A 27,500-nucleotide genomic window follows, 5' to 3' on the forward strand; every position below is an offset into this window, starting at 1 on the left:
TATCTTGTAAGTTATTGCCAATGTTTTCTTCTAACAGTTTCAGAGTTTTGGGCTTCACACTGAGGTCTTTGATCCATTTAGAGTTGACTTTTGTGCAGGGTGAAAGAGGTGTTAAGTTTCATTCTTCTACAGGTGGAGATCCAGTTTTGCCATCACCATTTGCTGATCATGCTGTCTTTCCTCCAGTGAATGTTCTTGGCCCCTTTGTCAAATATCAGGTGGCTGAAATTGCATGTACTCATATTTTGGTCTTGAGTTTTGTTCCATTGATCTACGGGTCTATTTTTGTGTCAGTGCCATATTGTTTTTATGACTATAGCTTTGTAATACATTTTAATATCTAGTACAGTATTCCCCCCAGCATTGCTCTTAATGCTCAGGGGTTGCTTTGGTTTTTGTTGGTTGCTTGCTTGGTTGGTCTTGATTTGGGTTTTTTAGACTTTTCAAACTGTGTGACACTGTAATACATTTTAATATCTGGTACAGTATTCCCCCCAGCATTGCTCTTAATGCTCAGGGTTGCTTTGGTTTTTGTTGGTTGCTTGGTTGGTCTTGATTTGGGTTTTTTAGACTTTTCAAACTGTGTGACAGATATTGAACTCCCAGTTCTTCCTCCTCCACCTCCACAGGCATGCACCACACCACCAGGATCGTCCTTTCCTGTCTGTGTGGATGGGGGAGGGAAGGGGCTGCCTGCATCCAGCAGTGGCTTTCCCTACAGTGCCTAGTGTACAGTTACTCACTTTCTGTAAATGCCCAGCGTAGCCGTTCCCCCACACCCCTTCCCCAGGCTCCCATCCTGGTGACTGCAGCCAGCCAGGAGGGTAATCATGAGAAGAGGGTGAGACTGTCCTTCATCTCTGACCCACTGTGTGTGCGTCATGTGTACTGGAACTTGATATGTGATTGCATTTGCACTCATTTATGTATGCACCGGTATTCGGTGTAGGTGTGAGTGCGTTTGGAAGGGCGTTTTCCCATGTCTGAGACCTCTGTGGTCAGGTGCTCACATATCTGTGTCATTACTGACATGTGTCTTGATGTGTCTGTCCATATAAGGTGAGAGTGAGGATGTGCCTGTGGGGGGCTATCACCCGAGGGGCAGAAACCGGCCAGGAAGGACACGCGGCATCTCTCTAACTTGAATTCTCACATTTTGCTGATAGAGCAGAGGATGAAACTGGGTTTGACAGCACTGCTGACAGAACTTGGAGGCTCCCTGCCCTTCCCTGGAGCCTCGTGGATTGCTGGTCATGCCTCTGACACCTCTTCCGTCTGGTCCGCAGGTCCCTGTCCGGCCGCATCGTGGGCGGCGTCTGGTGGTTCTTTACCTTGATCATCATCTCCTCCTACACAGCCAACCTGGCCGCCTTCCTGACGGTGGAGAGGATGGTGTCTCCCATCGAGAGCGCAGAGGACCTGGCAAAGCAGACGGAAATTGCTTACGGGACCCTGGAAGCAGGCTCTACCAAGGAATTCTTCAGGGTGAGTCCATCCCTTGTCCAGAGGCACCCTCACAGCACGCACCACTCCACGACACTTCCCTTCTCATTAAAGAGTGTGAGGGTTGGGGCAAGGGCGACTTGACAGTGGAGTGCTTGCCTAGCAAGTGAGCAGCCTTGGGTTTCATCCCAAGCACCACAAAACAAGCTAGAGTGTGAGATTACAGGCAGCAGGGGTAACTGTGTATCTGCCTGCAAGTATGAGACCCTCAGGTCTGGGATTCCAGGGGACACAGAGGCAGACTGTCCTGTAAGAAGTTTATGCGGAGAGTTGCCCAGTGGCCCGCAGTACTCCTTGCAGTCAGACTGTCTCTGATTCCCAGGCAACCAGGGATGGGGAGGGGCCTTGCATGGGGAGAAAGGAATCTTGTTAATGTGTGACTTAGAGGATGTGGGGGAGGTGAGGAAGAGGATAGGAGGAGGGGTACACTTGGCTTGGAATCCCGAAGCCAGAGCCATGATGTTTGGGAAGAATTAGGATGCCCACTGTTCTCCTAGAATCCAGGCACTGGGATATTTTAGAAGGCTGCAGCTTCCCAGACAGGCTCTCTGTCCTACGGGTGGTCCTGGTCTGTACGTTTCTCTGCTTTCAAGACCCCTAAGAAATCTGCATTTGTGCATTTCCACCTGACCCAGTTGGCTGAATTCATGGTCTCATGATTGCAAAGAATGAGGAGGGCAGGGCAGGACAGGACAAAGCAGGATGTTTTCAGAGAAGCAGCTCCCAGCACAGGCAGGAGTCTGGAGCTGCCAGGTAGCTCCCTGGGTGTGAGGGTCCTTGATATCTGGGAAGAACCAATTTGATCCCTCCTGTATGTAAATTAGGCATCCAGGTAGAACAAATCTGATTGGTCAATTTGTATGTATGGGAAATTCTGATTGATGATGGGTTCAATGAAATACTAAAGCCCAAAAACACCACGGTAGGGACCCACCAGGTTCCCAAGGGGAAGGGCAGGAAGAGCCAGGGGAACAGACGCTGGTGAGCAGCTGCCATCTTTTTTTTCCAATGTATATTTTTTATTGAATTTTTGTGCATTTCCTACAATACACCTTAATCATAGTTAGACCCCTCCCCTCTGTGGACCCCCACATAACCCACCCACAGGATTTCACACATTCTTTCATATGTTAAGGTCTAGCCAGTCATTTGTGTACCCAAATGTCTCTTGGTGAGAGTTCATCCACTGGAGCCTAGTCATCCTACCTAGTGTCACTCTCTTAAAGAAGATCGATCCTCCCTCACCCAGCAGTGATCAGTTGCCCATAGTTCCTCAGCAAAGGCTGGTGCCTCCTGTCCATTTCCCCAGCTCTGTGCTGGTTTTTGGCCGATGGAGTTTGCATGGGTCTTGTGCATGCTGTCACCATGGCTGTAAGTTCATCTGAGCAAGTTCCCAGAAGTCTGAAAGCCTCTGTCTCCTTAAGTTCATGCACCTCCTCCACCTCTTACAATCTTTCCTCCCCTCTTCCTCAATAGTCTCTGAGCCCTGGGTGGGCGAGGTTTACTATGAGTCCGATCTAGGGACACGCAGTCTCTTAGTCTCTGCATTTTGGGCCCTTTTAGCCTTCTGTGTTCATGGCCGTCTGTTGCATGAGGAAGCTTCGCTGGGGAGAGATGCGCTAGTGTTCTCTCTGCCCCTGTTCCACGGGTGTAGAGTGTCCATTGTAGATGTGTCACTTAGGGCTGGGCATCCCACAGAGACTTATTCTCTATGACCAGGTGTGGAAGTCTGTGATAGTCTCCATCTGCTACGGAAAGAAGCTTCTTCAATGAGAGTGACCAATGTACTTGCCTGTAAAATAAGGAAACATATTTAGCACACAGTAAGAAATTACATTTGCCTAGGGCTGTGACAGACAGATGTAGGGTTTTCTCCAGGCTCTATGACCTCTCCAGCTATGTCTGCTGCCTCAGCCTCCCCCAAGCACTGGGATTAAAGGCATATGCCACACCCCAGGTTCAACATCTTGATGAGTCAGAGCTTCCGGGATTTTAGTATCTGAATTCACTGATTAGGTAGTTTGTTGCCGGAACCTCTGGGAGTCAGGAGACCAGCAGCCAAGTCAGGTGAAGGGGAGGAAGTTTATTCATACCAGCAAGCTGACACCTGGATTATTCCAGAATGGTGCCAGCCCTGAGCTCAAGTTTATAGGGAAATTTATAGTTAACGCATGCAGACATTAAGCAGGGGGTTTCAGAGGCATCTACATAGCAGTTAAGTGAGTGGTTATTTAAGTGTATGGAAGCATATAGCAAAAACCACCAAACAAAACCACGCCAGGGGTACAAAGCAGTGTATTAGAGGACAAACTTCTGGGCTAGCTGTCAGGAGCGGCCAGTAAAAGTATAGCAGGGTCTTTACCAGGACTTGTGTGGAGGGGGAAGTCTATAGGCCAGAACAGCCAGATCATAGGGTACATTGAGGAAATACTGAAAAGTCAGGGGAAGAGGTCATAACTGACACAAGGACGCAAGCTTGGAGGTAGCAGATGTTCCACTGAGCTGCTGGGGACTGTGTGGAAGCAGGCGCAGTGAAGACCACTGGGAGACAACTCCAGGGGGGGACAGCAAGTTATTTGAGAACAAACATACCACTGGGCTGCCTCTCGGGAGCAGAGGAACAGCAGCAAGTAGGGGCAGTGAGATATCTTCTATAGGCAGTTAGGTGGCTGTGTCACTTTCCATGACGTAGGCTGGGCAGTTTAGCTCAGGACTGGTTGGTCTCCCCATAAGCTGAGGGACTTTCCCAGTGCTAAGCTCAAATGTGCCGTTTTAGAATGCTGGGAGCTATGCCACCATTTTAGGAGCCTGCAGATTCCTGATACACCTTGCCCTAGAGACACAAGGTTTCTGAGAAATGCTAGGCTTAAGTTTTTCTTGATAGAGGCCTCTGTGGCCATCTTAGGGCTCTAACAATAAGCAAGTGATTACAAAAGGTCACAAGAATATAGCAGTTTGGCCAGCACAGATTTCAGTGAGGTGTGTATGGTGGGTAACAGGTAATAATCTGCAGGGGCATCTCTGCAGCCACTACATTGTCAGGAAATTCCCATTGCCACCACAAGGTTGCTGGAAAACCTCTGTGCTCTTGGAGGTAACTACCAGTTGAGATGGACAGTCTGTTTTCCTTGGGACTGTAATTCTTTCTGCCTACAAAAGGGGTTGCCTGCTCCTAACTCCCATCCCTGCCTGACAACAGGAAACAGTGTTTCCTTGATGAATAAAATAATCTAGGGGGGAGAAGAGTCACCAGATAAGGGATCTGTTAAGTCGTCCCACGTGGGAGTGTGGTGGTGGTGAGGCCTTTGTATTGAAGGCAGTTAGGACAGACAGAGGAGGATAGGGCCCAGGCCCTTAAAGGGCCCTTTGTCAAAGCATTCTCTGACTGCTGTCAGTGCCTGGTAACAAGCAAGCCATGTATTGAGCATCTCAACTCTAAAGTAAAACCTGAAAAAGTTACACAAATATCAGTAGTAATATCACAACTATATAAGCTTCCCTTGATCCAGGCAACAAGCAAGTGCTTGTTTACCTGTGTTCTCACGTTATCTCCATGGCAACAGTGTCCACGGCAACTGTTGCCACCACTGCCTAAAGAGGAACAGCCAGGCTCAGAAAGGTTATTAGTCCAAACCCCTGCAGCTGCTCAGATAGAAGCCCCAACATGAGGGAGGGAGCTGGCTATGGAAAGACACCAACGTGCCACCAGGAGGCCAGGCCTACTTCCCCCATGCAGGATTTGGCAGAGTTCACTGCGGCATCCTGAGCCCCAGTTTCTTCGCCTACAAAAAAAACACAAAAAACAAAAACACTACTAAGAGATGTCCCATGAGCCCTTGCATGTCTGTGGCTGACATCCCACCAAGACTTTGGTGGATGAGGAGACATCATCAAGGCAGAAAGAAGGAAGAGACATGAAGCCCCTACCCTCCACTTCTTCAACACAGCCCCAGCCTAGAGTCAAGGAATTCTCCATAGACGGTTTAATTAAGATGTGTGCAGGGCAGCAGGAGCGGCCAGAGCAGGAGAGGTCCAAGAACAATTCCCCAGTGCCAGTCCAGGCTTCTCTGCCAAATTCCTTCCCTCAGTGGTCTTGGAGATTAGGTTGACCAGATGGTCCCCTGAGCTCCTGTGAGCACATTCTGGGAGAATGGCTGAAAGGATGTGATCATTTTCTGCATACTGCTGCCACAGGACTTCCAGCTCTGCAGCCTGGTCCCTGCTGTGCCCATCCTGTCAGGTCAGATTGCATCTTACAGTCTACAGTGGCCCTGCTCTGTGTGTTGCTGGTTATGTTCCTGGAAGATCCTTTGGTCACACAGAGTTTGAGCATTTCTCCAGTTTCCTATGAGACTGTTAAGTATCCTGCACTCACTAGGACTGGGTATGGGTATCTCCTCCCTCCCCTCCCTCTCTTCTCACACATGGACACATGGCCTGACTTGTATGTCAGAATCAGGTACTTCACGTTAGCAAGATACGTAAGAATTACTGTGCTCAAACTCCTTATGAAGCAAAAGGGAAAAATGGAGCCCAAAGAGAAGGGGTTCCACAGAACAAACCAAGACTTAGCAGTAAGAGCAAGTCTGGCCAGCCCAGCATCCTGCCCAGCCATACCATGGAACAAATGAACTAGTTTGCATAATGATGGACCATCAAAAATTAAGCTCATTGTACCAAATGCCTCCCCAAAGTCTAACAATTTCCAGGATTTTTAACTCAAGATCTAGGATTTTTCTGGGCTTGAAATATTTTATAGACCAGTTGGCTCTGGTGAAAATTGGGTATTAAGATGTCATTTAACAGCTCATGCCGCTTGACAGGAAGGGAACGAGCCCAATACTAGTGCCCAGAGAAAAATATGTTGCATGTGTAATAATTCCATATTAAATAAATATGTAATTCATTTAGTAACCACTTATGTAGGTTGTATGTCATTTTTAGTGACTGTCCTTTTTAAAAAGCCCTTAATACACATTTAGCACTTGTCATTTGAAAAGCATTTTCAAAAGCCTCAGGGCTAGAGAGATGGTCAGTGGGTTAGGTGGTTCCTGCACTAGGACCTGAGCTGAGTGCCCCAGCTCCCAGGTAAAGAGCTGGGTGTGGCAGCAAAGGCTTGTAATCCACATAAAGGTAGACAGGGGATCCCTGGAGCTTGGTGGCCAGCCTAGGCAATCAACAACTTCCAGGTTTAGAAGATTCTGTCTCAGATAAGGAAGGTAGAGAGAGCGATAGAAGATCCAGGAGTCAACTTCTGGACCCCACACAGCACGTGTGTACACACACACCACACACACACAGACACCACACACACACAGACATACAGACACAAACACACAGACACAGACACACACACACACACACACACACGAAGAAAGGAAGAAAAAACATCAAAAGCCTTGGGCAAAGGATTCCTTTAGAAAAATCCTGTGAGATGAGAGGGTTGCCCTGTGGTCCTGGTCGATACAGCCTGAAAGGGCCTACTGGTCCGACAAGAGGACATGCGTTGGACAAAACCAGATGATCAAGTAGATTATACAATCCAGGAAAAACCCCAAAGGAAAGACTCAAGCTGGGTTCAGAATGAGGAAGCTAACTAGATTCGGAGGCAGGGTGTGTACACATATGCATGCCTGTCTTTGCCTCCCCGAACAGGCATCACAGGCATGCTGTGCCACACTAGGCATTTCATGTGGGTGCCTGAGACCTGAACTGAGATCCTCATGCTTGCATAGCAAGCACTCTAACAGAGCCATCTCTGCAGCCCTGATTTGGAAGCTTTTAAAATGTGAACAGGTGAAGATTATTGCTCTCAGACGTCATCAGACAATTTACATTTGGAGGGCAGGTTCTGTAATAGGGAATGACAGGAAGTTGGCAACCCACGCTAGTGGATGGTGGTGATTATCTTCCGTTGTTTTGTTATTTTGTGGGAGTTTTTTCTTTACAGTGTGTAGTGAAGTCAGATCCCACTGACAATCAGCCCTCTGCTTCTTTGGGGCAGTGTACGCATGCCCTTACTGAACTATACACAGTTCTGCAATGCCTTTAAAAGCCAGATAAGGACCCCGTTTCTCATCTTTCCCCTATGTAGAAAGAATATAGTTGAATGTCATTACCCGCAAGTGGGTAAAAGATTCTGAGGTATTTGTTCATTCTATATTTGCACGATATTTGTAGCTTGGAACCTACTAGTGCTCATTAGAGTCCCTTATTTTGCAATCACTCATAATTTGTTTCTTCCTGAGCTAATCTGCCTCATGAGTGTGTGATCAAGCTGTGCTCGGCTCCTCACGGATGTGGGTGCCGACCCCATTCAAGCACAGCCATCGCTTAACCAGGGCTGTTTCTATCTCCTGCCAGAGATCTAAAATTGCTGTGTTTGAGAAGATGTGGACATACATGAAGTCCGCAGAACCATCTGTGTTTGTGCGGACCACAGAGGAGGGGATGATCCGAGTGAGGAAATCCAAAGGCAAATACGCCTATCTCCTGGAGTCCACCATGAACGAGTACATTGAGCAGCGGAAGCCCTGTGACACCATGAAAGTGGGAGGTAACTTGGATTCCAAAGGCTACGGCATCGCCACGCCCAAGGGGTCTGCCCTCAGGTAAGTAGCCCAGACCTGCTTTCTTCCTGCACCCTCCCTCCCTCCCCCAGGAAGAAGCTGCTGTCTGCCACAGGCCCCAGTGCAGAAGCCAGGCCTCTCAGAGGAGTTCTTATGCCTGTGGGCCTGGAACATTCCACTCATCTGCGACCTTCAGCCCTGAGGTTGGAAACTGACCCTGGGGCCTCAGCTTGCTGTGACTGTCACTGCCCGTGTGTCCTTCCCCCTCATTCCCTACGTGTTAAATGTCCATGACCCTAGTGATTCTGTCATGTGATCTGTCACACCCCATCCTTTATCAGACAGCCTGCATCCAGTAGCCGCAATCAGGGTTCTCCAGCAATATGGATTCTTTGACAGGAGATGGTTTGTAATGTGTGTCAAGAGAAGTGGAAATGCATTGTCCAAATGAAAAATTCAGGAGTTTGGGCCTCCAGACCTGCTCAAATCACAAAAATAACCCTAATGGATAGAACCCATTAGCACAGCCTATGTTTCTCCCTGGACACACGTTTCTTTAGAAAGATCAGGGTTGGTCAGCAAAGAGACAAGGAAACTTTACTTTCACAAAAGGAAAGTCTGATGCTCATGCTAATGGCGAAGGAAGAGGGCTGTGTACTCGGAATCAGATGGTGCAGAGCACAGCTCATTCTAGAATTTGCTACCATCCTGCAGAAGGGAAGACAGTGCATTACCCACCCTTTAGTTTTTCTATCTGTAAAGAGAATCATCATCCTAGCCCTCCTGAGGTCAAGGATCAAATGGTATAAACTCCATAGAAAAGTGATGATTATTAAGTCACCTATGAGGAAGGAAAACACCTTCTAGGAAGAGTAGGATAGGTTTAAAAGGCTACAGATGGAAGGAGGGGCTCCTGACCCATGTTGACATGACAGCCACGGCCACCTCTGCCTGGCTTCATTCTGCACCATGATGCTGAGGTCCATTATTCTGGGTGCTTGCATAGATACACCATTCTGAGCAAAACGCTATTCACACATAACTATGCCATGGCAGTGGAGATGGACATTAGACAGCTTATCATCACTTAATGTTTTAATGATTTTGTGAAGGATTCTGGGATAGTCTATTATAGAAGAACACCTATTTCCAGCAATAAGAGAGAACAGAATTGCCACTATAAGACGTGAGGATATGCTGGATAACACATAGCTACAAGAGCTCCAGGACCAAAAGGAGAAATAACTAAATCAAAACACAGTGAAAAACATAAGCTAATGATTTTGGAACTACCCCAAACAGAACAAAATTGTAAAAAAAAAATGACACTCCACATTTGCAAGAGTCAGCAGTAAAACTAAGATATTAATCAGAAACGTCTTTAAATAAAATACATACTCATTAAAGATGAGGCACACATGATAGAGCTTGAATTGGAATTTACAGAAATAAAAATATATCTATCCATCCATATAAAATCTCAGTGTGAGTGGTGCACAACAAGTTAGCTAAAACCAAAGAGAGAATTGGTGGACTGTCCTAGGGATGGGAACCAGAAATTTCTTCAGACTGACCTGGAAGCCACCTCCTCTGAAGGCCAGCTCTCATAGCTTTGGAGAGCACTATACAAGCTGCTAAGGGAGAACATCAGTCAATGGTCCAGCCCCAGCTTCAAGGCCTGAGAACCACATCATTGGCCAGCACAGCAAAGGACATGGGTGCAGTAGTGGGACTTTTATCTTGTGGGTAATCAGCAGATACCTAATTGGACTTAAAGCCCACTCCATGGCAGAAAACTCTTGTGTGGTACTGTAAACCTAGCCAAGTACACGTGACTGGAGAGATCGTGGGTCTTAGAGAAAACCCCCAGGCTGTCACACCCCTAGACAAATGTGATTTCTTACTATGTGCAAAATATAGATCCTTAAATTTACAGACAAAGTACAGAGAAGTACACAGTCACCATTCATCAAAGAAACTTCTTTTTCAACAGATTATTACAGTTAAACCACTAGTCACTCACACACAGAGATTGTCTATGAATTGCCCAAGCCTAAGTGGCACATCTAGGATACAGCCTCTACAGCTAAGGTTCCCAGAACGTAGAACAAGGGATGAAGAGAACATCTTTCAGTTCTCATCAGTGAAACTCCCTCATGCAACAGAGGGTCAGGAACACAAAAGGTCACAAATAGCCAAATCGCAGAGAATATGAGTCTGCAGAGCATTGGTCCTTGGACAGGACTCCTATAGTGAGGTCCACCCACCCAGGGCTCAGGGACCATTGCAAAAGAGGGGGCAGAAAGATTGTAAGAGCCAGGGAGGAGGTGTGTGACCATACAGAAATAAGAGTCCTACAGGCACCTGGGACCCTTCTCACACAAACCTACAGCAATGGCGTAGCAAGCACGATACCCATACAGACTCAAGCAGACAAAAACCCAGTGCAGAACTGGGGAAATGGACAGGAGGCCCCAATCTTAGCTGAAGAACTATTGGCAGCTGACTACTACTGAGTGAGGAAGAGCTGATCTTCTTAAAGGGAGGGATTCTAGATAGGCTGACTAGACCCCAGTGGGTAAGCTTGCACTGAGAAGCATCTGGGGACGCTAACTTGACATTATAAGCCTCAACGCAAATGACAAAATGTATGAATTTGAGGGGGCGGCACTGTGAGAGGGGGCCTGTGGGGAAGGGGGTGTAAGGAGGATTAAGATGTTCTCTATGAAATACACAAAAATTCAATAAAAAAATTTCTTCAGGATAACACACAGAGATACAGAAAACAGGACAAAAAATCCACTATGGTTTCCAAGTGGAGAGGTGTTATTTTGAAGGGTTTTCTGGAATTTAAGGAAAATATCAACTCAGATTTGAGCAGCACAGGTCCATGAAGATAAAGACATGAAAATCAATCACTGAATCCATCCAAAGCACAGGACACTGAGAGCAAGATCTTCAACTCAACCAGGTACAGAGGTCCAGCGGGGCGGCAGGGCAGGTGGAGCTGGGAGAGGCTTCCCAGGTGCTTCCTTCCAGCTGAGGCCTCATATTCTCAGAAGCCAACAAGGCAAAGTGAGAGGAGGGTGTAAGAGCAGTCCAGGTAAAGGACGCCTGTTCAAAGGCACTGTGGTGAGCACGACAAGCTTAAAGGAGGAAAGAGGTTATGCCGACACTAGGGAGCAACGTCAGGATTCTGTAAAGGATTTTCATCTCTATTCAAAGAGCAATTAAAAAGTATTAAAGAATTTTAAGTGGTTGTCCAAAATTTAGATAACAATGTATGCAGAGATGTATATGTAGCCAAATCTGACCTTAAGGAAGAGAGATCCCATGGCTGGTGTTTACTTATCAGGTGTCTTGGCCCTGAGGAACTTTAAAGAGTCTTTGTACAAGTTCAGATAAAGTTTTAAAGAGATCTGGACAGTAGTGTTTGTTGAGGAAAATTTTATCTCGGAGACTTACAGACCATCGCCCTGTAGATTCAGAGTACACAACCAAATGTCACCAGTTCACATACAAAAATTCCATGATTGTCTGAAGACAATGGTCAGAGCCCCCATTTGAAAACAAGGCCCAGAGAGGTGATGTGATCTGTCCATCAACAGTGCTCCCACCATCCCTTCCACCACACAGGTGCGTGGAACAGAGACAACTCAGAACACATTGGAAGTTTGAGTGACAGGAACTTATGACTCAGCTACTCTGTACTGAAATTTCAATTATAATAAGGGGCATCAACTGGCCATGGCATATGCAGCCTCTCGTACCTTCTTCCCAATGGGCTGTCACCATCCTCTCTTGAGGAAACAGAGGGACAGATTTAAGGACATAAATGATGGGTGAGCACCAGAGTTGAAGGCCAGGCCATCTGACTCACAGCCCAGGCTGTGCCTTACTCCAAAGCTGTGCTGGGCTGGATGACCCACAGCTGCTAAAGACGGGAGCTGGACGTCAGCCAGGCTCTGCACATGTCCTCCTGGGGTAACGGCAGGGTAACAGAGCCGGCGTGAAGGCGGCCGGCGCCTTTGCTTTCAGTAATTGCACAGCTCGTGTGTGTTTTCCAACTCGGAATAAATGCTGGAAATAATCCAAGTCTGTAGTGAAGGAAAACCTCCTTCCTTCGGTAAGACCTCTGTGGAGAGACATGAGCCAGATGTGATTGGAGAATGAGAGACAGGGAAAGCCAGGAATTGCAAGGGAGTGAGATGCCGGTACAGAGCGCTCAGAGGCCACAGGGACTCACACGGACACATTCAGAAAAATGGGAAATAAATGAATCGTCAGCCACCGAAGTCTGATGGCCCATTTGCAAGCCAGGCATTCCCACCTGGGGATGCACCTCCCTCTTGGCTGTGCTTGCTCTGTAGCTGCCCTCAGAGGACCAGGGGATCCTGCTTGGAAACCCCTGCACTGTCTGCGGATCAGTGTTGAGGTCTGGGAAGCTGGCTCAATGGAAAAAGTGCTTGTAGTGCGAGCATGAAGTCAGGAGGATCCCGAGAACTCAGCCGGGCGGCCATGGGAGACATCAGTTATCCCGACACTCGGGGCAGAGGCAGGGAGTCCCAGGGCGAGCTGGCTCCCTAGACGGGCTGGAATTGGCTGGGTCCAGATTCAACCAGAGACCCCACATCAGTAAAATGGAAAGTGATTGAGGAACTCACCTGATGTCATCTCTGACCCCCATACCTGCTTGCGCACACATGTATACATGCACTTGCATACATATGTGCCTTCCCAAACATCACATACAAAGTGAGAGAGATCATTGTTTATCAAGATTATAGAAACATCCTACAGAAGAATGGTTACAGTGACCACACACACACACACACACGTCTATTCCAGTCAGGTTTCCACCAGAACTCTGCCTCACACACCCCAGATGGTACTGTTTTACCAAGATGGATCAAATGTTAACAAGCAATCGCTGCGAGCCAAACCCTGCCAACGCAGTGCCTACCGTAGCCAGCCACCGTACTTCCGGTTACTTGACCCCAGGAAGCCATGCTACAGGACTGACCGGTGGAAAGAGGGGAGGGTAGAGGAGGAGCCGCTGTCCTCTGGATCCTCGCAGAGCCCGCTGGGCATGGCAAACGAAATCAGTTTGTCTTTCTTTTGACTCCTAGGCAGTACTTTTTCAAAAGCTTATGACGCCAAAAACTATTTAGGAAGGTTCACATTTCAGAGTGTGCTTCTCGGTGCTCAAGGTACTGTACAAGCCTCCCCTACTACCCATCAAAGGTGGGGCGATCACAGGCCATCAGGCAGATGTTCGCTAGGCCCAGCCACCTTTCTGGCAGGCCTTCTCCACTTGTTACGCACAAAACCAGACCTCCTGACCCCTGTAGGCATTCCTTCCAACCTGTTCCAGATTACTCTAAGATGGGTCATGTAGCTCTACCTCAGAAGATCAGGAAACTGGTCTTTAGCAACTAGGGAGATGGCTCAGTCAATAAAGTATTCGCCACACAAGCATGAACACCTGAGTTCAGTTCTCAGCAGCTAAGTAGTGTACCTAATCCCAGGACCAGGGAAGCAGAGGCAGGAGAATGCCAGGCGCTCCCTACCCAGTCTGCAGAGCCAAATCCCTGCACTCCAGGTTCTGTTGCTGTGATAAAACACTCTAACCAAACACAACTTGGGGAGGAAAGGGTTGGTTTGTCTTACACAACCCCATCACAGTCCATCACTGAGGGAAGCCCAGGCAGGATGCTCAGCATAGGAACCTGAAGAGAGCAGAGAGCAGGAGCTGAAGCAGAGACCACTGAGGATCACTGCTCACCAGCTTACTCTCCTGGTCTGTGCTCAACCTGCTTTTTTATACAACTCAGGCCCACCTGCCCGGGGGTGGCACCACCCAGTGGGCTGGGCCCTCCCACATCACTCAACAATCAAGAAAATACCTCACAGATACACCCACAGGGCAATCCAACCAATAGAGAAAATTCCCCAAATGAGATTCTCTTCCCAGATGTGTCCAACCATGACAAAGGCAGAAGACAATAGAGGGCACCTAGCACTGACCTTCGCCTCCACACTTACATCTACATATGTGTACATTACACACATGTACAGATACCATACACAATGGGAGGGAGGGAGGAAGGAAGCGAGAGATACATGTATCTAAGACCCACGTGTTGCTCTGACACCTGGCCGCTCGGTTTGGCAGAAGCCAGGCCGCAGTCCCCGCAGTGTTAGAAGATTGTTGGTGACGATGTCTCCACTCTGGAAACAAATTTCCTGATGCAGTGAGGTGGCTCAGTTCTGGGTTTTCCATTTGGACAGGTAGCATTCCTTTAAAAAGATGCTGTTTGCTGGCTGTCACTGCATGTTTGGGGCCTGGGTGAGGGGCCGAGTTGTGTTTCTGAAGCCCTTTGGTTGGAGATAAAGACAGACGGGCCAATGCTGGTCACTAGGGGACAGGCAGTTGGTGAATCCAGTAATTATGATCTATGGACTTTTCGGTGCTAACTAAACATGTCTTCGGAGCTGAGCCACACTCTCGTCGCTGTGATGAACAATTCCTTCAGTTAGAGACGATGTGTTCAAACCTCCTAGCCAGGGTGCAAGGCCCGTGTTCAACAAACACAGGCAGGAATCCACACCACATTGGCTTTCTTACATTCTCAACTAATGGCTTTCCTTTATAAGTCACCCTCCAGGAACCTGATGGATTTACTGAGAGCTATAACCTACCCAGGACATTGGTCAAAGTCTGGTCTTTATCTGACTGTGATGATGTGGGGTCTTCTGTGGTCTCTGTGATCATGATGACATCGCTGTCTTCTGTCACATCTCATCCGTGCCAGACGTAGGGGCCAAGGAGGTAGGAGAACAGGGCAGCCTTCCCCGATCTTCATGGGGAATGCGCTTTTGGGCAGGTCTGAGATCCATTCCCTGAACCTCCACTTCATAACTCAGCTTCTGATGGCCAGCCCACACACAGCACTGTGAATCACCCTGCAGGGGGCGGTGGTGAGACAGCAGCAATCCAGTCCCCACCCCCCCACCTCCCCCTAACTCCTGAGCAGTTTTAGAGACATCTAGATTCACAAGTGCCAGAGGCGCCCAAGAGGAGGAGAGGCCACATCTAAGAGACAGAAATTGCCATGTAACACTGGAGAGGGTCTCAGAGAACTGGGAGAATGAAGTGGGGAGGGACCAGTGTGGGCAAACGTGAAGGAGGGCAAGTGCAGAGCTTGCTGGGATCCTGTCAACTGGAGCAGACACTAGGAATCAGGAGTGATGGGTGATGGTCCACAGGGAAGGGTCCCAGCTGCCTATCAAAGCTTTAGTTGGATGTTAGTAGAGGACAGTAGAGTACTTCAATGACAGGAGATACTTTTCCAAACATGACGTGGTGATGGTTTGTAATGTGTGTGGGCAAGAGGAGGGTCACAGGCAGGGTGGTTACTTGGAAGGAGGCAGTGAACGTGGTCAGGGTTATGACAGAACAAGAAGGGGCAGGTGCTGGGCTCGTTACCCTTGTACGTTAAAGCTAGGGAATTTGGGAAGAAGTCTGAGTATTGGCTTTCTAAGACTTTCATGCTGTTGACCAAGAATTGAGAAGCTATCAGCCAGTGCTGGCAAGGTCTGTCTTCCCAAACAGAATTGTCCCTGCCACCTTGAGTTTGCTCAGAAAAGCCTGCAAAGTTGTGGAAGGTATGCATTCGGGGACGCCAGCTTCCTGGCACAGCAGACAGAAGGATAGAATGTGCCCGTCGGGTTCCCACCTTCACTGCTCCACGCCTCTATCTGCCTCTTCTTTTCAAACACAGCATAAGCTCAAGATTGCTCACCATTATTTCAGTCCCCCGGCATTGCCATCAAATACGTGTTTCTCCCTTCGCACAATCCTGTGCTGGAAAATATCTACCAAAACCTATATTGGCATCTAGGTAAAGAAAGGAGGGGGTGAGGACCGCGACTCAGAAAGCAGGTGACGTGTGATTTCTGTGGGATGTTGGAGCTGTGCACACATGGGGGCCCCAGGAAGACAGTTCTGGGGGCCTTCCTCCAACACCTCTTTCCCTGATGCTGATCCAAGTACCACAGAAGTGGAGAGTTCTCTTCCAGTCACACTGACCCAGAAAATAAATGGAAAACCAATAAACCAGTACCTTTGTATGTGGCCCTGAATCTCTTTCTCGAAAGACTCAGCCCCCAATTTCAGTTTGTAGTGAAATTCTCCAGGGGAGCTGATTTTAAAATGTCTCTTCCTAGACTCTAATGAGATTTCCTCCAATAACCTGAGTCTGCAGGCTCACGGTGTGGCGTCCAGAGATGGGGAACATCAGTGAGTCCCTAGTGATTCTGCTTTGAGAAAGGACTAGAGAACTTCAGGGAAGAGAGATGAGCAGGTGGTCTGCAGAGACGGAGGAGGAGGGACACACGTAGCACCAGGGTGTTAGGGAACCTGGACAGAGGGACGGAGCAGTCCCAGGCCTGGCGTCACATGACCTCAGTTCAGGTTTGAGGTCTACGGTTCAGTAGGCTAACCTTGCTGGATAAGTCACTATAACTTTATAAGCCTCTGCTCTCTTCTATCAACTGAACTGGACCACTGAGAGAGTCAGCAGCTAAAGGCACTTCCCACACAAGCCTGATGACCCCGTAAAGATTAAAGAAAGAGCAGACTCCACAAAATTGTCTGAGACCTCCACATGCACAATGGCATGCAGGACCCTCCCCTACATGGGAGGGAGGGAGGGAGAGAGGGAGATGGAGAGGGAGAGGGAGAGAGAGAGAAACAGGATAATAGTTCCATGAAGTTGCTTTAACAATTTGATAAAATACCAGAAAAGTCTGTCACAGGACACTGCTCAACATTCCCCCTCCCTCCTTCCATTTGACCTGCCAGAAAGTCACTTTCAGGCTAAGTTACTTGATTTTGCCCTCTGAAAAACCCACTGTATTCATCAGAACCCACACGAGCCCCCCCCCCCCCCCCCCTCTCTTCATTTGGCCTGTCAGAAAATCCCTTTTAGGCCAAGTTTTTTTAGTTTGCCCCCTGAAAAACCCCCTGTATTCAACAAAACCCCCGCCGGCCCCCCCCCCCACCTCCCGCACACACTGGCTGCCTTAGACGTAAAATGTCTCTCTGAGAACAATCTGTGGTCCTCCCCCACAGGGAACATGCTGAAAAAAATAAAGTGCTAATATTTCTTTTTCTCCCTCACTTCCACCCTCACAAGTAACGGCCCCTCCTCCCATAGTGTCGTGCTGGCACAGGGCCTGCTGCTGACGATAAATACAGTATGTCCCAGGGAAATGACAGTCCCGTTCTATTGGTCCTTGCCTCCTGATGGGTAGCCAGGGATGCTCGTTGTCATGGTAACTTATGAACTCTGTGACCCAGGTCAGGCCTGATCGGAGACAAAGCACCACTCTAAGCAGAGAGGCTAAGTCTTGCCTGCATCCTCAGAGGAGCTGGAGAGAGAGGAGGAAAGGGAAAGGGCCGGGGGGGGGGTGGTAAAGAGGGAAACAGGAAAGAGGAGAGGTTGGGAAGAGGGGCAAAGGAAGAAGTGGAGTGTGCGTAGCACATGTATATATTTGGTATGTAACACTTGTGAACACATTTGAATAGAGGTGGAGGTTTGCTAAAAGAGAGAGGCCTTCTCAGGTCAGCACACCTGGGGCAGACCATGGAGAGACTGAGAAACCATCCTAGGAAACGGGCAGAGCTTAGAGGGGTGGTGAGGGACTCCTTTGGCATGTGGTGTTACGCTGGTTAGCATCTATGAAGCACAATTATCCGGATACTTGGGTACCTGGTGTGTATTGTCTTGTTCACACGGCAACGCTGCGAACATCATCTGGTTTCCATCTTCATCGGAGAGTTGAGGGAACAGACATAGAGCAGCGACAGGTTTTACACACAATTACCCGAGCTGGATTTTCAACTCAGGCAGCCTGGTTTCTAGAACGTCTCCTAGGCTATTAGGCAAGCCTGTCTTCTCAAAGACGGATGTGTGAAGAGAAGTGGCCATCACAACTGTAAAGATTGCAGCTGTAATTGTAAAGACTGTACTGTAATCTAGTACTCCGCTGGTGGAGGAAGGTGGGTCACTCAAGGCCAGGTTTGGCTACATAATGAACTCAAGGTCAGCCTGGAGTACATGAGACTCTGTCTCAAAAGAGTAAAGATAAGGGTTATTTAGTGTCCACATACACACACGTGCACATACACACACTGGCATTTAGACCCCTCAGTATGAATTGGACGTAAGCAAACAGATGCCTCGCAGGCAGGTACTTTGCGCCCCCCGCCCCAAACCCTCCTAAGGAATCCTGGTCTCCCTTCTATGCTGTATATCTGTAGGGCACAAGTGACCTCTCTGGGATGGGGCCATCCCATAGGCTGATGTCCTGCCCTGCACCTCCAAACGGACACGAGTACGACCATCACGTATTGAGGTATCCCTTGCTTGCCCACAACACTTGAACTGAAAACATCCCCAAAGACACCCGTGCCTTCCGAAACGCCAAGTGTTTTTTGGTTTCCACAGTGCGAGACAGAATGCTTTAGACTGATGGCACCATGAGGGTGGGTAAGGGGAAGGAGAGCCGTGCAGGGCTCCCGTGTCTGCCCAGCCAGTGTGCGCAGTGTCCTGTGTACATTTAAGCACTAACCTTCCCCTGGATTTGTGATTTAGCTATTCCCATTTCCCTTTTACAGGCTGAGCCTGAGATTCAGAGTTCAGGTGATAACTTGCCTAGATTCTCAAAGTGATTTGTGGAACAGCTCGACTATAAAACCCTCTGTTTTCCACATGCCCGGTACTGTACTAATGGAGGCACCACCGGCCACCCCTCAGTGCCTTTACCCTTCTTAAAGCATCATCTTTAAAGCATTCAGGGACACAAGACACCAGGGGTCAGGGGACTTCTGCCTCAACACCACCGCTGAAGCCATAAATAGGCTATGGCGCCACGGAGCTGGTTAATCTTACAGGATCCGGTGGAATCAGAAAGACAAACCTATATGCTCATGTCTTGTGAGAGCTCCATTGTTACCAAACCTGGCTGAGAAGATCCCCAACGGCAAAGCAACACGTTAAAGACACATGCACGTGCACGCACACACACACGCACACACACACTCACACACACGCACACACACGCACACACACACATGCACGCACACATGCACGCGCACACACGCACGCACACACACGCGCACACACACGCACACACGCACACACACGCGCGCGCACACACACGTACGCACACGCACACACACACACACGCACACACACGCACGCATGTGCACACACACGCACACACGCACACACACGCGCGCGCACACACACGCACGCACACACACACACGCACACACACGCACGCATGTGCACACACACGCACACAGGCACACACACACGCACACACACACACGCACACACACACACACACGCACACACACACACACACGCACACGGAAGGTGGTGAGCATGAGGTGACGCAGATGGGAGATGAACATCGCAGGAAACGAACGGCCTTCACCTAGGTGAGAACAGCAGCTTGCGGCTATGACATGCTTGCCAGAGCTCTTTCTCCCACCGATACAAATTGTACATTGATTTTTTTTAAGAAGCCACTTCCATCAAAAATAGAATCCCCTCTTCCTCAGCAACTTTATTTCAGACTTGCTGGGTCTTTTGATTTTTCTAAAACAGCAGCTGCTGCAGTTTAAGGCAGAGAAGCAACTGCTGTCCGTCTTGGCTCTGTCCCTCGGGGCCCTGTGGACTTGGATAGTGTGTGTGTTCTGGTGTTGACCAACTCCAATTCAAACCTGTTCCACATTTAGAGCTCTGTGATCTTGGGAAAACAGAGTGATGGATAGGACCCTGGAGTTAGGGCTGAGGGCGGAACCCAGGTTTGCTAAGTAATAGCACAACTCTCGAGCAAGTTAATGTACTTCCCTAAGCCTCAGTTTCCGCAAATATAAAGACTAGTATTTATTCTATGTCTAAGGGATTAAGTGTTCCAGTTTCATCGCTGTGCTTGATTAAACACCCTGACCAAAAGCAACTTAGGGGAGGAAATGGTGTGTTTGGTTTACACTTCCAGGTCACAGTCCACAGTCAAGAACAGAGAGAGGGGAGCAGGGTCCGTGCTTGTTGCTTAGATGCTCAGCTTTCTTCACTCTTACACAGTTCAGTCAACAGTCAAGACCATCCCCCATCGACATGCTCATGAGCCAACCTGATCTACACATTTCCTCAACTGAAACTCTTCATTCTGAGTTGGGGCAAGTTGACATTTAAAACGAGCCAGCACAGTAAGATAATACAAAGTGCTTAGCGCAGTGCCTGCTCACAGTAGAGTGAACACAGAGTGGATGTTTAGTTTTCGTATCTGCCAAATGAGATTTTTGTTTTAAGCTTTACAATGCAGTCTTGGGAGTAAAACAAACCGCTTGTATCCTATGCAAATTCCCGACTCGAATCGCCTTCTGTCTAACCTTCCAGCTTCCCTGTGTTCTCACATCTTCTGTGTGGTTGGGGTACTGATCCAAAACTAGATATTCCTACCATCTCGCAGGCAGGCTAACCTCAGCTTTTACACTGAGCGCACCAAGCAGTACTCAGCCAACAGCCACGCAGCATCTGCCCATAAACCTAAGGGCAGAAGGCACCAGAGTCTAAACAAAGCCTGGTCTCTGAGGACAGGGAGCAAGGTGGGGACAAGGGTTAGCTGAGTTGAGCCCTGGAGGGAAAGGGAGGGCTGTCTACTTACTAATATTTTATGAATGGCCCCATACCTAAGATCATGGATCTGTAATTATGCATAACGAGCTTCTTCCTCAGAGGGAAAAGGGATGTGGTCCAAGTGAACCCTTAACCAAAGGAACCAATTTCCTACCCAGCCTGAGGTGATGAGCTGGCAGAGTCCTCAGTCATAAGAAAGCCACATGTGCAGAGAACCATATAATATTCATTCATCCTCGGAGCAAATACTTAGTGGAAAAAGAACGTAATGACCCCTTCATCGAACTCTTCACTCCCATGAAAATAAACTTAATCCACTGGGGAAATGTTTAAAAAGGAAGATTCCTTGATGCCCACAGACACCTCGAACGATTCCTTTCCCCTTTCCGTGCCCCCCCCCCGACTTCTTTCTTCCATTCACACAGTTCAGGGAAGCAAGGAGCCACTGTCCCAGAGAACCTCGCAGAGGAGATGGTGGCATGTCAGAAACCCTCAGTGACTGCTGGTCATAAGGCCCACTTCCCACCTGGCCAACTTCCATGTAGACAGGGACTTTATAAGCAGATTATTAAATCACTTATGTTAGGTCTACTCTGATTCATGAGAAGCAGGAAATCCTAGCTCAGCCCATCCAGCACATACTAGGAATTAAAGCAACTGAATTCCAGCTCATGGCTCTTTGAGTATTTCTATTACACATTCTAAGAAGCCAGTGGAAGTCTCTGAGCATGAAGGGGTGATGCATTCTACCCATGTGCCAAGTGTAGCCTTTTCAAAGTACTAAAATAAATACTCTTAAAGAAGACAAAGTGTAAGTAGTGATGGGACTTCTCAGTTAGTTCAGGACACACAACCTCCAATGTTCCCAGAAACCAGATAAACAAACCAGTGGACTGGATCACAGGTCAACCTATGCGATTCCTTGTTTATTAAATCAAGTCGTGAGTGCCAACAAATTCTCTACTCCCAGAAACAAACCCGCAGTGCAAAGACTAGCATACATAATAATTATAGTTAGCATTTGCGGAGTACTCCGGAAGGCATGCACTAGGTGATGCTCTCCAGAATGAAACAAGGACACTGAGAACCTCAGTTGGCAGGTAGTGACACAGTGACCCAGGTGGGTTAGGTAATCTGCCAAAGGTCATACAGCAAAGAGCTAGGATTTGAACCCAGGTTCCGCATGTGAGCTTCTACCCACTGAACTTGGCTCTTAGTAGCCTAGAGTCTGCTGACTCTGAGGCTTAGAGTCACAAGACTTGGAGCTCTGCAGGCAAGAGCATATGCCTCATCTGGAGGAGATAGCCTCGATTCCATCCCAGGCTGATAGTGATGCGCTGGAATGGAGCTAGGTCTTCTCGCTTTCCAAAGAAACTAGGAATCTCAACTTTTGTATGAACTTTCTGAAGTTTTCAATGGTTATCACATTTAAGAGAGGAGGGAAGCCACAGCCTGGTAAACAACTAGCACTATTATGGAGGAAAAAGGAAGCCTCATAAGAATTAAGGGAGAAAGGGCTGGGGATGCAGCTTTGCTGGTAGAGGGCCTACCTGGATGCAGAAAGCCCAGGCATGGTGGCACATGCCAGTCATCTTAGCACTCTGGAGGTGGAAATAAGAGAATCAGGAGTTCAAGGTCAGCCTCAGCTATATAACAAGTTGGAGGCTACCCTGGGCTATGTGAAACCCTGTCTCTAAAACCAAAACAGACAAAACAAAATAAATAGAGGGAAGCAGAGGGTCACAGTAGAAAGTGTGCAGGGTTAGTTCCCTACCCTTCCCCTCCCTCAGTTGAGGCCCTAGGAGGGCTTCCAGGGGGAGGTAACCGTCCTGGAGGATTTCCTTACCAGTGGGAAGAGCATCTATGTACAGGATAGGCTACTCCATATGAAAACCACTGCAAGTAGACAAGGCAGGAGTCAAGAGGAACTAATTCACATATTCTGTTTCTTCTCACATAGCCCAGGCTGGCCCACAACTCACTATGTAGCTGAGGATGTCCTTGAGCATCTCATCCTCCTGCCTCTACCTCCCTGGTGCTGCGAGTACAGCCTTGAGCCATCACAACCACCAAACAGGCATGCTAGGCCAGCACTACCCACTGAGCTACATCCCCAGCCCCACATATACCTCTACAGTCTCTTTCATTACCATTTTCTGCAAGGAGTCATATCCTCAAAACTCTCATGAAGTCCACTCTATAGACAGATACAGTGGTGCTGCTGATGCAGTGGGTGAGGGACCACAGGTGACAGTGGAAAGTGAGGCTGGGCGGGGGGATGAGCTGGAGATACGTGGTCCTGCTGGCTGCCCAAAATCCAGTTCACCCTGACGTCTGCCCTTTAGTGGCCAGTCCTTACAGCTGGCCCAGGCTCGGGGTTAGGGTTGGCTGCCTTTCATTGAAACAGAGGCTCCGAAAGGAATGGGCTGCCTGGATCCTGATTGGTGTCTATGCTACGTCAAGACCTTCATTCATTCTGTGTCGTCTTTGGCCCAGCATCTCCGAGGGATCTGGTGCTACTGCTGCTGGCAAATGGTTCTGAAATCCAGGATGTGCCTCACTGTAAGCTGCAACTGAACTGGACACCTGCCTCTCACAGTAGGGGCAGCCAGGGCTGAACTGGACACCTGCCTCTCACAGTAGGGGCAGCCAGGGCTGAACTGGACACCTGCCTCTCACAGTAGGGGCAGCCAGGGCTGAACTGGACACCTGCCTCTCACAGTAGGGGCAGCCAGGGCTGAACTGGACACCTGCCTCTCACAGTAGGGGCAGCCAGGGCTGAACTGGACACCTGCCTCTCACAGTAAGGGCAGCCAGGGTTCAGATAAGTCTTTTCTTCTGCAGACTTCCTGTTGGGGGAACCAGCCTTTATGTCCTAATCGAAGTTTCTGAGTTCCATTAGCCAACCTTAGTCACAGAACCCTGAAGAAAAGTCCAGGGCCTGAAATATGGAGTTACGGAGCAGTATCTCTCCAGAAACTAACTGGTGTGGCAGATCTCAGGAATTTCAAACTGCTCCTTCAATTAGCATTTACCAAGAAGCTGCTCTGTTAGCTCTTGTACTGAGTATGGGTTCCTATCTATGCAGAGTCTTGATGTGGTTAGGGGTATGAAGGTGGGTAAACGCAGTGCATTGCTGGGGGAAGTTCCTATCTATGCAGTGGTTAGGGGTATGAAGGTGGGTAAACACAGTGCATTGCTGGGGGAATGTACAAGGCTGACTGGAAGGCTTGAGCCATTCTGTCTTGGAATGCTGCAGGGGGTAATAGATGTTAGAGGCCTGTGAGATGACCAAGTGAGACTGGGTGAGGCAGAGCACAGGCCAACACACAGAGGCAGAGAATCCTATAGATCTTAAATCCGGTTGATGCAAATTTAGCACTGGGGTGTCTGCTGCATTTCAGTGTAGAGGACTTGCCAAAGTAAGAATGGGGTAGAGGTCTCTCATTAGTATTGAATGATAGTTTGTGCCTTCTAGAGTTTGCTTTATGAAATTGAGCCCAGTATTTGATGTATGAGTGTGTACAACTGCATGTCTTCTTAGCAAATTGCTCCTTTTATTCATATGTGGTAGCCTTTATAGCTCCTGACTAGTTCTGGTTTGAAGTCTACTTTATCAGATATATGACTACCTCTGCCTACTTATTTACTTACATTTTTTCATGCTTGGTAGGTTGATTTCCATCCTTTGATGCTCAGCTTCTAGACATTTTTGCTAGCTGGGTATGTTTCTTGAAGGAAAAAAGTTGTTTTTTAATCCAATCAGTACGAGTCTTTATTTGCAAGTGGACAACATTTCCATTTAAAATCATTATTGAAGAGGATTCTCCGACAACCTATAAAGGGACTATGAAATCAAACTCATACCTTCACCTTCCATTTTGGACATGTTAAACATGAAATTTTCTGTATATCTCCATCGTTATCAGTTATCAGTGGCACTGGGTAGAATTTAACAAATCCACCAGAGGAAGGTCAGAGCAGCCCCAGACCCACATTCTTGTAGCAGCACCCCAAGAAAGGAAATGAGGCGGGGAGGGAAGGAGGGAGGCATGGAAGGGTGGAAAGGAGGGACTGTGTTAGTTACTTCACTGATAAACACCATCACAGAAAGCACTTTAAGACAGGAACAGTTTATTTGAGCTCATGGTTCCAGAGGGAAAGAGTTCATAGAGGCAAAGAAGGCCTGGCAGGGAAGCTGGTGGTCACATTTTCCTCCACACACAGGAAGCAAGCTGAAGCTATAAACCCTGCAAGCCCACCCTGTGCTAAGCTTCCTCCAGCAAGGCTCTGCTTCCTGGAACAGGAACCTCCCCAGATCAGCACCACGAACAGGGGGACATTCCTCATTCAAACCACAACCTAGAGTAACCCCCCCCTTCTCCATTGTGACTCAGCACGAGTGGGGAGGCCCCTGTGATGAGGCTCTTCTCACCCTGGCTGCTCTTCTGGCTCTGGAAGGATCCAGGGGTGTGACAGCTGGGCACCAAGCAAATGTTTCAGAGAGGACTAATGAGGGGACTCAGCGAGTACTGGAGGTGTCATACAGCACCCTGTCCTTGGACGGCTGTGCAGCACGGTGATGATGTGCACAGACTTGAGTGCCATAGAGCCAAGTCAGAACCTTGGACACGTTAGGGCTCTGCTTGTAGAGTGCATGTGGTAAACACCTGAGGGCCAAGTAGGGATGTGAGGATGAAGTGAAACAGGCCAAGTGCCTTCCGGGATACTCAGAGCATGACAAACCCTCCGTAAAGCAGCGGTAGTCACAATGGTCTTGTGTGTGCTCTCGCCTATACTTTGTGGTCCTTTTCCATTACGTCGCAGATAGCTGAGTTTGCTAAACAGCTGACTTACAGGCAGGTAGGCGATACGGAATTTAATTTTGTCCATTGATCGGGTCATTCAATCTTCTGGCAAAAAGAAAAATTCCCAAAGCCACATAGATCATCCCATGTCTTTTCAGTCACTCGCTGTAACCTCCCCCTCTCCTTTCTACTTTATAGTCCCTGAAAACCGAGAAAGAGAAGGAAAGATCTCCAACTGTCTGTTCACTGCAGCATGTAGTGTCTGTCCTTCAGACCTCTGGGGCATCGACTGCTGCCTTTGTGTGGTTGTTCAAGCCCAGACATCTCTTATTATTTATTTCTTATTTATTTAGAAAGAGGGACTGGGGAGGGAGTTGACCTGTAAAGGTGTCTGAAAGAATGAAGAGTGTCTCTCCCAGATCAGTTAACGGGAATTTGTTTTCCCAGCTTGAAAACTGCCCACATTTAAACGCCCCACGTGGGGTAAGTGAAATCATAAATACGAAGTCCTTTGCAGGCAGCAAACCAGCATTCAAAGCCTCTGTCCTTTGCCTTTGGGGATCCATATGCTACAGTCTAGTTAGCTGCCCAACCATTGACAACGATAAATCAAAGGTAATGGTTGCAATAAACAGAGTCCCTGAGAATCGAAAGTGTTTCCCAGGGAGGGACCAGCTTCTGAACACAGTAAAGCCACCAAACAGCCCAAGTTTCCATCTCCCCAAAACAAGTAACAAAGGTGATGAAAATAAAGTGTCTGCAGGTAACAGCCGGGTGAGTTCAAGACCCTAAAGTTCACCCTAGTGAAAGGGCCAGGGCAGGAGGCCAGGGGACAGGGCCGGATCAGACACCCTGCCTTTCCCATCAAGGGCCCCTTGCTGCCTGAAGGCACAGCTCCTCCCAACTCCTCTCATTATCGCTGCTTGGTGGTCTATGAACCCCTCCTGGGTACTCTAAAGAAAAACAGAGACTAAACCTAAGATGATACCATTTTAGGAGAAATCCTTAGGCAAAAGAGAGCAGAGAGAGATGACATGTCAGAGTTAGACCGAGCATTGAAAAGCCAGGAAAGCAGACCCAGCCATCAGCTTTCGTACCAATGGGCCGAGCACATAGACCCTCCAGCAGGGACTCGGTGGGGCGGATGGGAGTGCCAGGACCCAAACCGAGCGACACCCAGTCACTTGGCCCCTGCAGATGGCCCCGGGTTGCCATATGTCATTGTCCTCATGCCATGGCCGGAAACCCTGCCCCGGGATCTGCTGAGTACTAACTTGACTTCTCAGAACAGGTTTCTGTGGTCTCCTAAGCGGCTACCTCTCCAGCACGGCGGTTCCAGTGGGAAGATTCCTAACACTTTTTGCTTTTCTTTTAACCCTAGTAGTCACAGCACATGAAGATGGAATTTTCTAAAGGTCTCCAGAAAATGACTCAGCAAAAGCCTTCCGATGCATCTGTTGCCGGCCATCCTACAACGTCTGAGTGTTTAAATGCTTCTTAATCCGATTCTGCCTTCTATTTCTTAGGTTTTCCTGAAATTTGCCTAATTGTTTATTTTTGTGACTGAATGGAACCAACCATGTTGTTTTCTCTCTCTCCCTCTCTCTCTCTATATATATATTGATGTCTGTGATGTAGAAACACTCAGAAGGGTGGGTGAGCCAGGTGCCTTCCCTGCTCCCCAACTTGCCCAACGACCACAATTTGACCATCACCTATTGACCATTATGGCCCCCTCCTCCTCGGGCCATCTTGCAATACAATTCACAGGAAAAAGAAAGGAAGCAGAAAATCAGGCAGGCAAGCAGAGTTCTGTGGGGCACTGCTTTCCAGACTCGTAGCTTCTAAAAGCTGGGCCTGGGGTGGCTCTCCAGAGTGGGGAGTGAGGATGGAGATCAGGACCC

The 27,500-nt window shown here is 48.4% G+C and overlaps 1 protein-coding gene across 7 annotated transcripts in view; it reads left to right on the plus strand.

Moving 5' to 3' along the window:
* The window catches only part of Gria1 (glutamate ionotropic receptor AMPA type subunit 1), a 371,033-nt gene that overhangs the window by 325,230 nt on the left and 18,303 nt on the right, over positions 1-27,500 (plus strand). For 5 of the 7 annotated variants that reach the window (XM_017800413.1, XM_017800408.1, XM_017800409.1 and 2 more), the window contains 2 exons: positions 1,287-1,485; positions 7,867-8,114. In XM_017800413.1, the coding sequence (XP_017655902.1) occupies positions 1,287-1,485; positions 7,867-8,114 (447 nt within the window). Of the gene's footprint in view, positions 1-1,286; positions 1,486-7,866; positions 8,115-8,164; positions 9,648-27,500 lie in introns of those variants that run through there. The other 2 variants (XM_017800412.1, XM_017800411.1) reach the window with 2 other exon arrangements.

This window comes from Nannospalax galili, unplaced genomic scaffold (genome assembly GCF_000622305.1).
Source record: "Nannospalax galili isolate Female #2095 unplaced genomic scaffold, S.galili_v1.0 scaffold940, whole genome shotgun sequence".
Taxonomy (NCBI): Eukaryota; Metazoa; Chordata; class Mammalia; order Rodentia; family Spalacidae; genus Nannospalax; species Nannospalax galili.